General features: G+C 33.5%; 1 protein-coding gene across 8 annotated transcripts in view; it reads left to right on the top strand.

The window, feature by feature from the left end:
- Positions 1-16,638, top strand: part of LOC132695590 (agrin-like) — a 264,140-nt gene extending 247,502 nt beyond the window's left edge. For 7 of the 8 annotated variants that reach the window (XM_060659933.1, XM_060659934.1, XM_060659938.1 and 4 more), the window contains 9 exons: positions 2,778-3,142; positions 5,131-5,374; positions 7,750-7,914; positions 8,252-8,544; positions 13,025-13,091; positions 13,149-13,238; positions 13,353-13,535; positions 14,698-14,852; positions 15,187-16,638. In XM_060659933.1, coding sequence (XP_060515916.1) covers positions 2,778-3,142; positions 5,131-5,374; positions 7,750-7,914; positions 8,252-8,544; positions 13,025-13,091; positions 13,149-13,238; positions 13,353-13,535; positions 14,698-14,852; positions 15,187-15,341 — 1,717 coding nt within the window. In that variant the 3' untranslated portion in view covers positions 15,342-16,638. The remainder of the gene's footprint in view (positions 1-2,777; positions 3,143-5,130; positions 5,375-7,749; positions 7,915-8,251; positions 8,545-13,024; positions 13,092-13,148; positions 13,239-13,352; positions 13,536-14,697; positions 14,853-15,186) is intronic. The other variant, XM_060659937.1, reaches the window with a different exon arrangement.

Genomic DNA, 16,638 nt, shown 5'->3' on the forward strand with positions numbered 1-16,638 from the left:
GTTCCCAGAATTTCGGAAAACTTTATTAACGTTAACTATACAGGACGGAGATTTTGGGTAGTCAAAAAAATGCATTTTCTACCTGTTGCAATCGATAGATGACTTATAAATGGTACGAAAGCGAGAAACGCCAAATAATTTCCTAACGAAACAACGTAATCCCCCGACCTACCTCTCGAATCGACACAAATATCCCTAAACGATTAATACCCCATATTAGAAAGGAAGGACCCCGATATCTCTTCATTTTCCGCGTATACGTGTACACGGCTAATATCGGAATTTCATTTGTTGAATTATTGTCAAATGAAGCGTAGGAGCATTATGATACTTGTCCTCAGGTATTTTATCAGTGTCTGGAAATGCTGCCGCTGTGGTTATTCAGGGCTATTACAATGCTCCAGAAAACGCTTATGAGGTTTAATTTCGACGTCGAGAAATGCCGTTCCGACTAAATACCTGCAGTAAGGAAATTTCTTTGTCCTACAAAGCAACGTATTCACGTGCGGTTGATTTTCACATCCACCTAGCGGTTTTAGCAGGAACTACGATACTACAAAGTAGCGAAATAAATAAAAAGCGTTAGTACAGGCTCAATCAATATTTTTCACGACGTACGATTTTATCACTTATTTCCATTGATTTTATTAATTTAATGCAAGGGGATCAGTTAATTATATATTATTATAATTTTGTTGAGTGTCCCAAAAATGTCGCCCCCGCCCCCCCACCGACAGCAACTTTGTTATTTTAATTGGAAAACCCTATATATTTCGACATTTTTGGAATCCCTGGTTAAAATAAAGGTCACTTTCTTAAGAAATTCCTCTTCAAGTTTCAGACATTGCAACGAAAATTTAACCACAGACTAAGGATATGATCAGTTTGACAGATGCGCCTCAGCTTATACAGGGTGTCCCAGATAGGTGGTGACGTTTTTGCGAATTCAATTAACAAAATCTCAAGATTTTCAAATGGAGCAATCTATATTTTTATTCAAACATCAGTTCTAGTGCAAAAAATAAAATAAGTTTGTAATTTATCTTATCTTTCAATTTTACTTACTTTTTGAGATATTCGTGGTTTAAGATAACACCCGTTCTTTTAAAATTAAAAACAAAAAAAAAAAAAAGTTTAGTTAAAAATATTCCTCTTAAAATGCTCGTTTCATCTGGCATCAAAACAACAAAGAAATATCAAAATACTTAAAAATGTAGATGGCGAAGACATCACAATCTCTTTTTTGACGCATTATAATGTATAAACAAACTTTCACAGTTCTGTTTGTTTTTGTTGTTTTCCGTATTTATATTTAAAAACCTCATAGTTGTCAAGTTTCGTGTTAGTATATCATAAAATACCTGATATTGCCAACAAGTAACCTAATGTTAAATCTTAACGAATATCTCTAAAAGTAAGTAAAATTTAAATATATGATAAATTGCAAACTTACCTTGTTTTAAGATTTTGTTAATTGAATTCACCTATTTAGAACACCCTGTATATGCTGAGGCGAATCTGTCAAACTGATTGAGTAGTGTATCATCTCCTTAGTCCGTGGTTCAATTTTCGTTGCAATACCTGGATCAGTAGCGTCACAACACAATTTTATATGGGCCAATCAAAATATGAAAAAAAAACATAACCTCAATTTCTGCCTAAACTATGCACAACTTGAATAGGGATTTCTTAAGAAACTGACCTTTATTTTAACCAAGGATTCAAAAAATGTCCAAATATACAGAGTGTTTCATTTAAAATAACAAAGTCGATATTGGGGGGAGTGGGGGGACGACGACACCGTAAACAAAATTGTATTATTTTAAATCTTCGGGAGAGCCCAAGAAAACTCTTGTACGAAACTTTTTTTCGTATCTCCTATGAGTTTCCAGATCGTATGGTGGACCGATTTATTTGGCACACGGTGTACATCTATTTGGCCGTAAAAAATGCGGAAAATTAAAAACCAAACGAGAGAACAGACATTATTTTGCTTGAGGTACATCTCATTATTAACAATATCATCATTGTTCTCATTCGGATCTAAAGACCGTTGTCGATTGAATTGCTCCTAAGCTTCTTCCAACCAACCTTTAGATTCATCCATCAACTGGCCGCGAAAGCCTTAACAAATGTGTCAATATCATATATTTACAATAACGATGTCATAAATCTACACTGTATACTAAGTAACCTCTTTTTGTATGTCTAAATGTTATTTGTAAAATGAAAAGTAATCGACTTAGACCTTGCGTTATCTAAATTAATGATTAATACATCCGCCCTAATCAACTCCAACAGTTTCCAAAATTAATGGAAATATTTCAGCTTATTTATGCATTCTAATTTTCTGAAACTTCCGCCTTACTAAACGTACGTGGGGAATAGCCAATTTTTTATTCTAGTATACGCGTAGTTCTAATATATTTTACAACATGGTCGGTTTTAAATTCTTCGTATATTTCAAAACTAAGGATATAAAACTAAATTGTAATTCTCATTTTTTTTTCAATATCACCATGCTTTTTGAAAACTAAGTAGTAAATAATTTCTATTTAGGATTAGAAATCTCTTTGGAATTTTTCGTTGTGATCTTCGGGACTTTTATTCTAATAATAAAAGTTTAAATTGTAGACATTTCAAAAAGGCCATCAGCCGCCGGTCGTCGTTTCAGGTCGATATTATGTCGTCACAACCCTGGCACGCGTTCCCAATTCAATTACGGATTAACTACCGAAAAAATGTCTAAAATCGGAACCTTTTTTTTTCGGTTTCAGCGTGTTCGAAAACATCGGAACCGACAAAGGCTTCGAGGGGTGCATAAAAAAATTGAAGATTGGCAGACAGGAAATTGAACTTCACATGTACCGACACGAAATGGTGTTGGAAACTAAAGGAATTCGTGACTGTAGCCGGCATGCATGCGAAACGTCTCCCTGCGTTAATGGCGGAAAATGTGTCGAGATGGATGATTTGTACCGTTGCGATTGTCCACCACGATATTCGGGGAAGTTTTGCGAAACGATCGACGACCCCTGCGTATCAAATCCGTGCGTTTTTGGCGCCAAATGCAAATCGTACGACCAGGAGGCTTATATATGCCAGTGCAAATCGGGCAGGACCGGCAAACGATGCGAAATTGGTAAGCTCAAACCACTGCTCCATTACTCTCTTTTCTTAATACTTTTGAAGTAAGTAAATCGGCTAAATCTAGCGAAAAATTTTAAATACAAAAGGCGTTTGTGATTTGCATGTCCTAAAATTTTGCTTTGTTTTATAATTTTCAACAATACAATACAATACAATATGTTAGATAGATCAAGATACATATAAGCAACTTTTTTTTCTAACTAAAAATTTCGTTTTGTAAACTTAGTGGTCTAGACTTTGACATCTAGTTTTTGTATTGAAGTACTGCCAACAATTTTAAAGCGCGTTCTACTAAAAATGCAATTTAAAAGTTGCTTGCTATAACATCGAATTTGTTAACTAATTTAACAACATTTTTATTTTTTTGCCTTTAAAACAATACTCAAGCATTCTTTGCATTCAGTGCATATTATACAGGGCGTTACTTAGCAATAGCTGAACGAAAATTATTATTATTATCTCAACTCTCAAATAAGACAAAACGACAAGACAAAATACAAAACTTTATTATGGCGGATCTTTTTTTTATGTCAAATAAATAATCAAAATAATGCTTCAATGGTTATTTATATTTTACAATCTTAGAAATAATAGCAAAGCTGCCTTTCCATCTACATCGAATCTGCAGAAATATAACTTTTAAAATGCCCAATGCAAAAAACCAGCTTCCTAGTAACATTACTGGCAAATTCTTTTCTAAATTTACAAAATCGTTAAAAAAAATAATGAATTCGTCACTGCATTTATAAGAGCTATTTAAAGTCTCATTTGAAATTTTAAACTTACTTAGTATTCACTTTAATGTAACATTTTGTGTATTTGCAAAGAGGCGTGCAAAATGTCGCCACCAAAATCATCTAAACGACCTTCGATATGTTAAAAAAACAGCGACTTTCAACTATATTACTATATAAAGCCTTTTTTAATGTACAGAATAAGTAAAAGGGAGTTGGAAAGATATAAAAATTCATTTTCATTGACTCTACCGTCGTTATACTTAAATCAAAGACTTTGGAATATGAATTAAAAAAACAAGAAGAAAACTTAATTAATAAATAAACAATTAAAACTATTATTAATTCTCGAAATTTTTAAATTTTGAACTACTTCTACCAAAAATTATTGAATTTTTTGTTAAAAGTTTCTGAATTTTTGTGCATTCTTAGACTCTTTAGAAAAATTAAATTGACTTTATTGTTAGTTTATAGTAGATTTATTGTTAGTTGATGTAACAATGTCGACAGATTTTCACGACAACGAGTAACAATTGGTTTTGGTTTTGGGTTTTTTGTAAATAATCTACAAAACATTCCATCACTTTTTATTGTAAAATTGAAAATAAATGTGTTATAAGGGGTTTGTTAGTCCACCTCTGATAATTCAATTTCAGATACCACCTTTAATTTAATTTAAGTGACCCGTACAATGTTATTGAAGAAATGGCCGGCCGGTATAAAACCCGAAAAGAAGTGCCGACTTTCATAAGCTCACATCGAATTGATTAAACTGTATAAACAAAACAAATCCCTCCGGTGTTAACTCAAAAAGGGCCTTTCGATGTTTAAATTGTACAAACGGAATACCGGCACAAAATAATTTAAGTTTACACAAACTACCGTATTCCCTTTTTAAACATCGGCCGTTTAACAAGGCTACTGGGAAAATATCAAAGCCGTGTTGTATGCAGATGTTTGAGCATTTTATCGGGGTATTGGATTATATATACAAGAGCATATAGAATATAAAATGGCCCGGATAACAACGAAAAGTATCGATTTACCAAAATATTGTTCTCGCCCCGGCAAAATAGTCTATTCAATAGAGCTAAGAGGTTTTATTTTCTTCTATTTTGCGCGACATCACTTTTCGAAGCGGATTGTAAGTTTATACACCGCGACCACCAAATATACGTCGTTTCGGGAAAAAGAAAAAACTCTTTCTATCGAATCGGACCGTTTTACTTACGAATTTATGTTCCAGAATTTAAAAACGACAAACAAGTAATACCGGAGTTCAACGGTCGTAGTTTCATTCGATTCCCGCCGCTGAAAGGAACGGAGAAGACATTTTCGATTGAAGTTTCTTTTATGCCTAAAGCGCCTAATGGTCTAATTTTGTACAGTGGCCAAATGAAAAATGGCCTTGGCAATTTTATTTCCCTGAATCTCGCCCACGGTTATTTGCAATTCCGATTCAGTTTGGGAGGAGGCGCCGTGGATTTAATGTAAGTACTTTAAAACCCTTTTTAATCCGTAGAAACTAGTTTTGCATGTATCGGAAACTTTGATTTATTTACGTCCTATTTTTTTATTGCGACAATTTACGGGCGAAAACTGAAACGAATTAAATCTGTGCGCCTAAAAGTAGGTCATATCAACAATAAAGTCATTCGGGTTGTACAAAGACGGATATCGGCGGAAATCCATTTTAATACTCAAACTCGGGATAAAAACAACTTTTCCCTCTTAGCGAAAGAAAGATTTGCATGTCTGTCGCTTTTTTTCTTATTTTGGACGATGTGTATAAAACCTGTGGGAATACTTCATCGATTTCTTTAGAGAATACAAAACGTGTTAAAGTTCCTTGCCCTTAAAGCTTTCTAAAGAAATTCCTGTAGCGGATTATAGAGGAAGTTAGATCCTGTGTAGATCTGCCTCTTTCCCGTTTTTTTTTCTCTTTGGCCGGGAACCCCATAAAATTTTAATAACGCTCGAATCACAAAAGAAATACCAACAACATAACGATCAAGGCGTTTTCTACACAGATGTATTTTCTTAAATTTAACATACTTAATATATAAAACTTTAAGAATATTTTTATCGCACCACTTTAGGAAAACAATTTCTCATTTTTGGAACCTTTTGATATTCTTAAGCGGTGAAGTGAATTTTTTTTTCTATACAGATGTATTTTCTGAAATTCAACAATTAAAACAATTTTTTATCGCACCACTTTAGGAACACAATTTCTCATTTTTGACACTTTTTTATATTCTTCAGTGATGAAGTGATTTTTTTTCTATACAGATGTATAGTCTTCAATTTAACATACTTAATATATAAAACTTTAAGAATATTTTTATCGCACCACTTTAGGAAAACAATTTCACTTTTTTGGCACTTTTTGATATTCTTCAGCGGCGAAATGATTTTTTTTGTACAGATGTATTTTCTTAAATTCAACATACTTAATACATAAAACTTTAAGAATATTTTTATCGCACCACTTTAGGAAAACAATTTCACTTTTTTGGCACTTTTTGATATTCTTCAGCGGCGAAATGATTTTTTTTGTACAGATGTATTTTCTTAAATTCAACATACTTAATACATAAAACTTTAAGAATATTTTTATCGCACCACTTTAGGAAAACAATTTTTTTTCTGTACAGATGTATTTTCTGAAATTTTAATATACTTAATACATATTAATTATTTGTTACTTTAAAATTGCAACAAATAAATAGTTTGCACTTTTTGATATACTCCATAGCTGAAGAAGTTTTATATACAGGGTGTGTATTGCAAAACAATATAGTCTTGCTTAGTTAAATATTTTTAAAATAGACTATACTGGACGTAGCTGTCGAGTTGCTTATTTTATTATTCAATAATTATATGTGACTACCGCAGGGTGAGGTTTAGATATGGACCGCCGGCTATTTTTTTTTTCTATTTAATGCATAATAATTACTGTCAAAAATGAAGTTTGCAGATTAGACTGGTTATATTTTCCTAAACGGTTGAAATTTTGACGTCATCTATATTCAACGGACAATGTTGCAGTGGCCAACTGGGTATTTTTCTGGACACATTTTCTTGTCGGGTTAACCAAGATGATATTAAAACGGAAACATTGTAAAATGTCAACTGTCAACATCGCTTATATATTTTTTTCTCTGTCGACTATTTCAAGAAAAATTCACATATTTCCGGTTTTCGACTTGTGTATTGCTAATAAATCATTTTAAAAATTAATTAAAAAATAATTTGTAATATTTATATAATAACTTTAATTTAATAGCTCAATCTCTACAAATTATTAGTAAAAAAATAGTATTAATAATTTTATTGAACAAATCAGCTAATATTTCATGTTCATAATATTTCAATATTAATTCTTTTAAAATGACACTTGAGGCGCATGTTGTAGATTTAGCTAGGCGATTCTTTAGGAATTTACTCATTAAAATCGTTAAACGTTACGTCTGCAGCATGTTATTAACCCAATTAAATTAACTAAAAAATGTATTTCAAATCTAAAATACGCGAAGTGTAAGTTACGGTCGATTTTTGTCCCCTTGCATTTACAATGACCATAACTTTGCACCGTTTTTCACACGTTTTGTTTACTAACGAATCCGTACGTTTTATCCGGATCACGTTTTGTTTTAAAAAATAAAAAAATATATGATAGGAATCACTACGCAACATAAATTTTCACATAATATAAGAGACGTGCCGACGTTACATTAACGTCACGCTTCCGTTCCCGTAGGAATTTTCGTTTTCCCGCCCGTAAATAAGCCCCGACTTCTTTTCCTCTTATATATTTTAACATGGGTAACGCCGTTTTATAATACAAATCCTTTACGTTTAGGACTGTGGATCCCATTGTCATCCGCAAGTGGCACAAAGCCCGCATTTCACGTAAAGGGAAAGAAGGCATTTTGCAAGTTGACAATTCGACCATAGTTTTTGGCCACTCGGATACGGCCATTAAGGACTACGCTTTGGACGCGCCTTTCTACGTCGGATCGTTCCCGTAAGACAACGTTTAAATAACGTCTTCTCCAGCTAAATTAAAGTCTCTTGACTTCAAAGTTTTCCTGACACCGTAAAAAAAAAAACGAAAGTCGGAGCGTCTAACGAGCTATCCTTTTTGATAAAAATATTTAAAGCATTTTCCACGGAATATCGAACGGAGATATTTATTAAATCGATACACCCTAATAGCTCAAATACATCAAAGCCTTCTATCGAATTTCAAAGGGAAAATGTCCCGCCCAAAGAAAAATCCCGAGCCGTTCCGACCGAAAATAATTTTCGAAAAAACTTCGCCGTTTACAAACAATTTTTGATACGTTGTCCTTTCATTCTAGGCATGGCGAAAAGGCAAATAATATATTGTCTTCGCCGGTATCCAATAAAGGGTTTCGAGGAATCATACAGGGACTGACGGTAAATGGGAATCCCTTGCCGATAACAAACATATTACCGGACTGTTCCTACCATCCATCCAACAATAGTTGCGCTTCAAACGTGGGCTTTTATGAGGGATTACCTTGTCCAATGTATAAAAATCCTTGTCTAAATAATGGATTTTGTATTCCGAACTTGGCAGATTTCACTTGCCAATGCCCTCCGAGGTTCAGCGGGAAATTTTGCGAAATTGGTAAGTGATAACAATGTAGCAATCGGGTTAATGGGGTTGTTTGTGTCCCGCGCCCTTGTTTAAAGCGACCCTCTTTAGGAACGTTTTCGGTAAAATTTAAATAGGAAAACCAATGGAAAAATGTATTTACCCTCTAAACCAATAATAAGTACGGTGGTTATTCCTAAAAATACTTGAATTTATTTATGGCATAAAAAATAAATCAATAAGAAGAAAATATATCAATTATTATTATATATTAAATTTTATTTTTACATGTTTGTATAATATTTAAAAGATCTCAGAGTTGTTTATAACATTAATGATTTAAAATTATAAATTAATTGTTTTTAATTTGCGTTTATTTAGACTATCGAAACTGGAGTTTCAATTTCGGGATGAGCGGGTTGATTGCAAAAAAAAGAACATAAAAAAGAAAACATTATCCAAAGCAAAGTGGTAAAAATCTAGAAGCTTATTAACCTTAAATATCTTTAAAGTTCAAGAAAATAATCAATGTAAGAATTATCAATTACATAATAGTTACACCTTGATTATTATTCTTAGTATTTTTTTAAGACTTAACCCACCCTATTACTTTTTTTTCCGAATGGTTAGAGGGTAGACAATGGAAAAGGATATAAAAAAAACTAAATGCTTTATTATTACGATAAATTTCTATAAAACACAAAATAATAATAATAACGTTAAAATAAATATAATTTTTTGAGCAAATCTAGCCGCAATGATAACTTATGTTATTATCGCGTGTTAATTATTATTTTCCTTGGGCGGCCTTAACCCATTATTGATTTATGGTCAAGAATGAATTAGAATAGAGTTTGATTAGTTTGATTAGCCTGCATGGGCACTGTGTCGTGTTTTTGCCAATTTTGACCCTAAACAAAACCTGTTGAACAGGTCATGTATCTAATTTTAATAATTATTATAAATAAAGATTGCTTAAAAAAAATAATTTATAAATAACTAAGAATAGCGTGTACTTTTGGAGCTTTTATTTTTTTTTTAGTTAATTTAAATTAATAATTTGAACGATAACTGAACCTTCTAGAGGGTTGTGCGTCCAAGGTCTGTTTATTTACATAATTATATTTAATGTAAATCGTTACTTTTTTACAATAACAATAATAATAATAATAAAAATAAAAGTCCTTTATTTATCTACTAATTCCAGAGTTTATCAATACAATTCAATATTATTGAAAAAAGTGCCTAAATATCAATTCCGAATTATTTCTAGTTTTAGGAATATTTATTTGAACATTAAATAAGACGGGTGCAAAAAGTATGAGATTCGTATTTAAAAAAAGAAATAATCTCTATGATTGTTATTTTGGTTATAGAAATATAATTTAAAAAAGATCACCAGGTCCCGGAGCAACTTCTATGAGTACCAAAAATCTAACCGTATCAAAACTTAGAGGATTGAGGCCTTTTGAGGTTGTTAGCATTGCATTTCTCGCACAAAACAACAACCAACTAGACATTAACTAGAACGGCAATTAAATTTCGCGCCATGTTTGTTATGCAATCACAAATTGTTTTTTGCGTTATCTATTTCGTTTACAATTCGAACCATAATTTGTCGGGTTTATTCGCCGGAATTTATAACAATGTTAACGCTGCCGTTGTTGCCGAAATTTATTTCTAAATAAATTAGATTACAATTCCGAAATTTACCGACTATTTGCCGACCGTTCTGACGTTCGAAATGAGTTACATAATTAAAATCTGCGATCTCCCGAACCGTTTGTAATAACGAAGGCGCTTTTGTAAAACATTGCCGGAGACAAAAATGTTTTTTAATTTTTTAATTTTAATTGAGGGGACTGTTGCAGATTTTTAATTAATTCAATTTCGGCCACTTTGGAGGTCGGGACAGGCGAAAAAAAACTAGCGGTTAATTTTAGAAATTTAAGAACATAGATATATAGTCAAGGCAGATAGCATCGGTTTTATTTTGACGTTAAGCAAATGTATCTTCAGGCGCTGAGATGGGTCTAGTATTATTTATTGTAGATTTCCAAAGGACGCTCGAAGGCATCTGATGCGGTTTGCATTATCCAAAAAAAATTGTCTAGTTTATTTAATTCAACTGTATGAAAATTTTAATGTTTTTTGGTTGGGTTAGGTTACCATAGCCATCATTCATATTTAAGCAACACTGCTGACCCTATTCGTCCCGTACCTAAATACCTATATTTGAATCCCAGCAAGCAATAGATAACTTGAACGTTTTTTAATTACTTTAATGCATTTGTTTATGTATAAAAATAACGCATGCGAAATATCAAAACTCAAAACACAATGTTTAAGTTGCAGCAAATAATACACGTTGTGGCACCCAGCTATTCCTTTTAAACGACACTTACCCGCGGGAATGACCGTGACGTCATACCGCTGCTTTTCGATCGATTCGGCGAGATATGATAGTGTTATTCTCAGGTTATGGGCCGAGATTTATATTATTTACGTTTATTTTTGGCCCATTTGTATTTGTGCTTAGTGTGCTTTGCATGATAATAATGGAAGCAACAAAAAACAACGTGACAAATCGTGCCGTCGTGTTTGAATACAACGCGTAAGACGCCAAATAAACTTTTTATTCGTCTACCAGAAAATAAAAGCCGTCGTTTTTTGTTAACAGTATGTTCAGGTGTCACTTTAGCCGTAACTTAACTCTTCGAACTTGCATCCATTCTATTGCAGTCTCCATAGAAATGCTTTCCGGATCTATATAAAATAAATAAAACTAAGTTATCAATCCGTATTTAGGTTTCCACTAGTTAAAAAATATCCTTTTTGCTTTTTTTTTGTTGAATAATTATAGCTTTCGGAGTTTTGTATGTAAGATGTCACTATATACACTAAAGGTACGAGGGCAGCGCCAAAATTTCCGGGCCTGAATATGAAAGAAACAAAGTAGAGTAACAATTTTTTATTATTTTTCAATACAATCCCGCTTAACTTCAATACACTTATTACATCTCTTTATTAACAACTCAATCCCTTTAAAAAATATTCTTTGGTTTGTCTGCGAAATGAACTAAAACAGCCTCTTTTAACTCAACTTCGTCGTTAAATCGCCGTCCACTTAAGTCCTTTTTCAAATATCCAAACAAATAATAGTCGCTGGGGGCCATATCTGGACTATAGGGAGGATGATCTATCTGTTGGAACCCATACTCTAATATGTCAACTTGTACAACAACAGCAATATGGACAGGTGCATTATCGTGCAAAAGAGGCACGGCTCTGGTCAGTTTTCCTCGACGTTTCACACGTATACAGTCTCGCAATTTATGTAATAATGTTGGGTAATATTTACCATTGACAGTGGTATTAGTTTCTTTAAAATGTATAAAAAGGATTTTTTTACAATCCCAAAAGATCGTGGCCAGCACCTTTTTTGTTGACTGGCAGACTCTGAATTTTCTTGGAGATGCTTCACCCTTACGAGCATGCCCATTGATTATTTTTTCGATAGGGGGTCATAATAGAGAACCACAGTTTCATCTCCCGTCACAATAGTTTCTATCACAGGCTTCGTTTCCGACCCACAGAGTGCGAAAAAAGACCGCCCTCACTCGACACGGCGTTGTTTTTGAATAGCCGAAAGGTTTTTAGGAATCCATCTTGCACTAATCTTATGCATATCTAAATGATCATGCAGGATTCGACAGTTGTATCAGAAAGCTGAGTAATTTCAAAAATTTCCTTGACTTTTAAAAGTGGATACCACCTCTTCCACAATCGCAACAATATCTTCCGTTGACCTCCACTGGTTCTTGAATCATCTTCAAGGGACTGCTGCCCCATTCGAAAACGTTTTGCCCATTCTTTCACTACAGAATACAAAGGAGAACTTTGGCCGTACACACCATCCAGCCTTTATTTAATAATTTCAGGTGCTAACCCTTCTTTTGTCAAAAACTTTATGACTGCTCTATACTCAATTTGCGTTATTTGCGACATTTTTTCGGACACGTCTTGTTTAAAATGCTGTCAATAAAATACTACTTGACGCAAGGCTTGAACTTTTTTTTCGCAGCCTACTAAGATATATATTTAAAAGAAGACAAAGTTTTATCGTAATACTGGAGGTGCTTCTATGTCAGGCCGGGAAATTTTGGCGCTAACCTCGTAAATTATCAGATTCGGTAATTTTTAAAACTTTCTTTTTGATACTAAACTCAAGATAACAAAAACAACCGACAGGATCAAAATTAAAACCACCAAGACGAACGCGTTATCATTCTCTAATGATTTTTGTAATCTTACGAGCGGATTGACGTCACAACCGGTCACAGCTGCGCGTTAGGGTTTAAATTTTACCATTTTTAATTTCTTATACTAATTACACTACGAAATTATGTTTTTTGTGAACTGTGGTTCTTTTAAGAGTATAAACTTACTTTTATATTCAATATTTATATTCAATATTCAATTTCCCTATTTAAGTCGGACTTCTGTGTTGCAGACGAACAAGCGGCACTGAAGTTCACGGGACACACGCATCTGCAATACAAACTGAAAGGTTTCAGGAAGTGAGTAGGAAGTAGTTTAACCCATTACGGTATACTAACGGTTTTTGTTTAACACAGCAATAATTATACTGACTTGGAAAATCAGGTAGTTGTCAGATTTCAACGAAGGAAAAAATCTACTAACCCCACCGAAAATGATGAAGAAATGTAAGTCGGTAGAATTAACAAACTAACAGCAATTATTGCGTTTTTGATTTTTTTTTGTCTTTCGCGATAAACGTGCGGACGACATTGTTGCTAATTATTTTCGATGATTTGAAGGAGAAAATCCGAATTGGGCAACGATTACGCGTTCCAAATTCAAACGTTTGTTGCTGACGGTTTGCTGCTGTGGAGGAGCAGAACGCGACGATTGGCCAGAGAGTATTTAGCTGTAGCGATCGAGAACGGCAAACCCGAACTCAGCTTTAACCTCGGGAGAGATAAAAGGTTTTTTGCCATTAGGTAAGTAAACCGTTGCGATATTTACTTTCTGGTTGCCATTAATTATCCATCTTTGCAAAGGACGCGTCTAAGTGTGGTTCGAAAATTAAATACAAGACCGTTATAAACTCGTTGGGTTTTTCGCTCACCCGGTTTAACTTATAGTCTAACACAACGTACTTACGCCTTACCGTCAAATAGATGTAGACAAAAACAATTAGAAAATTATCTAGCAAGACGATCATGGCACTGTTAAAGTCCAGAGTTAAATTTAAAATAACTACATAAGCAGTAAATAACGCTAGTCATAACTGAAGATAGAAAGCAGTAAGGGATTAAAGGAGAAAATCTTGCTAATAATCTATTTGCCCATCGATGAAGTAGTTTTTAAAATTCATTTTCAAAGCCAGCAGCGACACATCGGGACCAATTAATGAAATTTACTTATTGTAGTAGGGTAAAGAAACCCCGCCTGTGAAAATTTAAATTCTATTATTAAATTTAATTAATTAAATCGAATTTTATAGTACAGACAGGATGGTGGTTTGCAATTCATAATTTTACAATAACAGGCATTGAGTTTATATCTGACCACATGATATGATTTCTAAGACCGATACATTTGTTTAAACAAAGCACCTGCTTGAACGCAAAGTATCGCGTTTTTAATTTGAGACCTTAACCACATAAGAAAAAGAAAGATACACGTTTAAAATAACCTCGTGTCAGTTTATACCTAACAAAAAAAAATCGAAAACGAATCCCATAAAATAATTTCAATTTTTATATAAAATCGCTACTGAAATAAACCGTCAGAATTGACAAACGTCAAAATTCAAACCGTGCGGTAAAATCTCCGAAAACATCCGATTGCTCTCAAATCCGTGCGGTAATATCGCGGAAATGTCCGAAGTGGCTCGGATCCGTGGGAAACGAAACTGCCGTGGTAAAATGGCACTTTCTGCACGTTAGATCGGTGTGTAATTACGTATTTTGCAGAAGATAGTAAAAGTATAATTTCAGATTTCCCCTAATGCATTCGGGATGCAATGAGGCTGCCCGCCCTTCCCATGGCAACTCTTGTAATTTTTTTTTGCAGGTCATAAATCTAGTTACAATTTTAACAGTCAGCAATAGCAAAGAAAATGAGAGTTCGTTTGTGACTTAGTTTTCTTCGTTGCAGGGCTACAAAAAGAGTAGATGACGGACACTGGCATACCATTCGCGTGAAAAGGAAAAAAAGAATTGGTATCATCTCGGTGGACGGAGAAAGAGTGGTTCGAGGACGATCCAGTCCCGGTGCTAAAAGTCTAAGGACAACTTCCAAGCTTTGGATAGGTAAAAAGACTGGCGGTTCCGTCGAACAAATTCCTGCAAATCTACCAAAACGCGGAGTTTTTCATCGAACATTTTAATACGCTTAAACGGAAATTTCAACTCTCAACGAGCTCAGCTGCTCGCGATGTTCATTACGTAACATTCTTTTTATTTACCTAATAATTTACTCTTTATCTTTTACGCGACATTAAACTTGTAATTTCTTTAACGCGTTCTCTCCTATCTTCGCCTTTATTTATGCCTTTGAGCGTTCGTTATTCAGTCTAATCGGCAAAAATATCGAAACAGTTTGGTGTTGCTGGGATAGACTCGTTAGTTTTTTTTTTATCGACAGGTGGTTCGCCGTCGCTGCCCCCGGGCCTGCCCCCCGCCTACTACAAAGGATTCTACGGATGTATTAAAAAATTCTTCGTCCACAACAAACCTTTTAACTTACTATCGAACGTAGACGGTAAAAAAGTACATTTTTGTCACGTCAATGATGTGTAGATCGGCTAAATATCTTTTTGCGGTTTAAAATAAACTGACTTGTGAGACTGAATTATATTGGTTTTCAAATGACTACGTTTATAATATTTTAATGACTCACGGGTGTGACCTAACTGGTTTTAAATTAGCGTGAGGACCGCGCCATTTTATGACGTTCTTAATAAAGCGCGGATTAAGCAATTAGAAACGGAGTCATTGAGAGAAAATGTAGCGTATAGGTAATAAATCGATGTACATAGATGTATCGTTTGTTTCTAAATCATCTAAGAGCTTAAACTAAAATATTAAAATGGTTTGATCTAGTCCTGTAAAATACTATTCGAAAATTGCGTTTATATGGAGTAGCTAAAAAAAACTTTAAGCAAAATTTTAATATTATAATTTAAAGCTAAATGAATTTAATAAAATTTCTGGCTGTTTGGGAAAATTGTGTAGATCAAAATCGATTGAGACTTTAGTTTTATAGGGAGAAATTTAGAATAGATTTAGTTGTGGAACAATAAGGCACTTTTCTAATATTGTTTTTATCTGATAAGTTATTTGTTTAGTGTGCCATATTTATTTTAATGTTAATGGCCTAAGTGTGAGAGTCGATGGTTTAGTACGTATTAATGAGACCATGCAATCAAACAAAATACAACCCCAAGTCAAAAATTATTTGGTTGTAAACATTTTGTAGTAGGGTTTTCCAGAGGGGACAATACATACTAAACATTTTGGCAAGCTGTGCTAAACACTTGTGGCTTGCTAAAGCCTGTGTGACTATATGTAGATAAGATGCCGCCTATTCCTTCCAAGCTCATTTCATTCACTCGTGGGTCAACTGTACTTTATAACTAATAAGACATATCGTTTGTTGAACACATGTCATATACGAAATAACTTTCTTGCGGTTATCGGTAACGTCGAGATTATTGAATCAACCACAGACAATACCAATTTCGAACTGAAACCACATTTAGCTAATATAGGATTTAAATGATGCTTGTTCAGTAAAATCGACTACTATAAGCGTGGAAGTTATTTCCGTAATATTATCTTAACAATCTTTGGAGACGTACTTAACAATATATTACACATATCTTCATATTTTTTGTTACATACTTATAAAAAACTTAGATTGTTTACATATAATACGCTTTACGTTGATTGATGTAAATATAACTTAAATAAAATAATCAAGTACATTTAGGTTACGTTAAGTTTTAGAAAATTATTGTAATATTTAGGTACATGTAGGAGATAACACATATCTTCCGTTTTAGTTAGAATATATTATTTTTCGAATAGATTTGTA

The sequence above is a fragment of the Cylas formicarius genome, unplaced genomic scaffold (assembly GCF_029955315.1).
Source record: "Cylas formicarius isolate icCylForm1 unplaced genomic scaffold, icCylForm1.1 PGA_scaffold_12__32_contigs__length_19106922, whole genome shotgun sequence".
Classification (NCBI taxonomy): domain Eukaryota; kingdom Metazoa; phylum Arthropoda; class Insecta; order Coleoptera; family Brentidae; genus Cylas; species Cylas formicarius.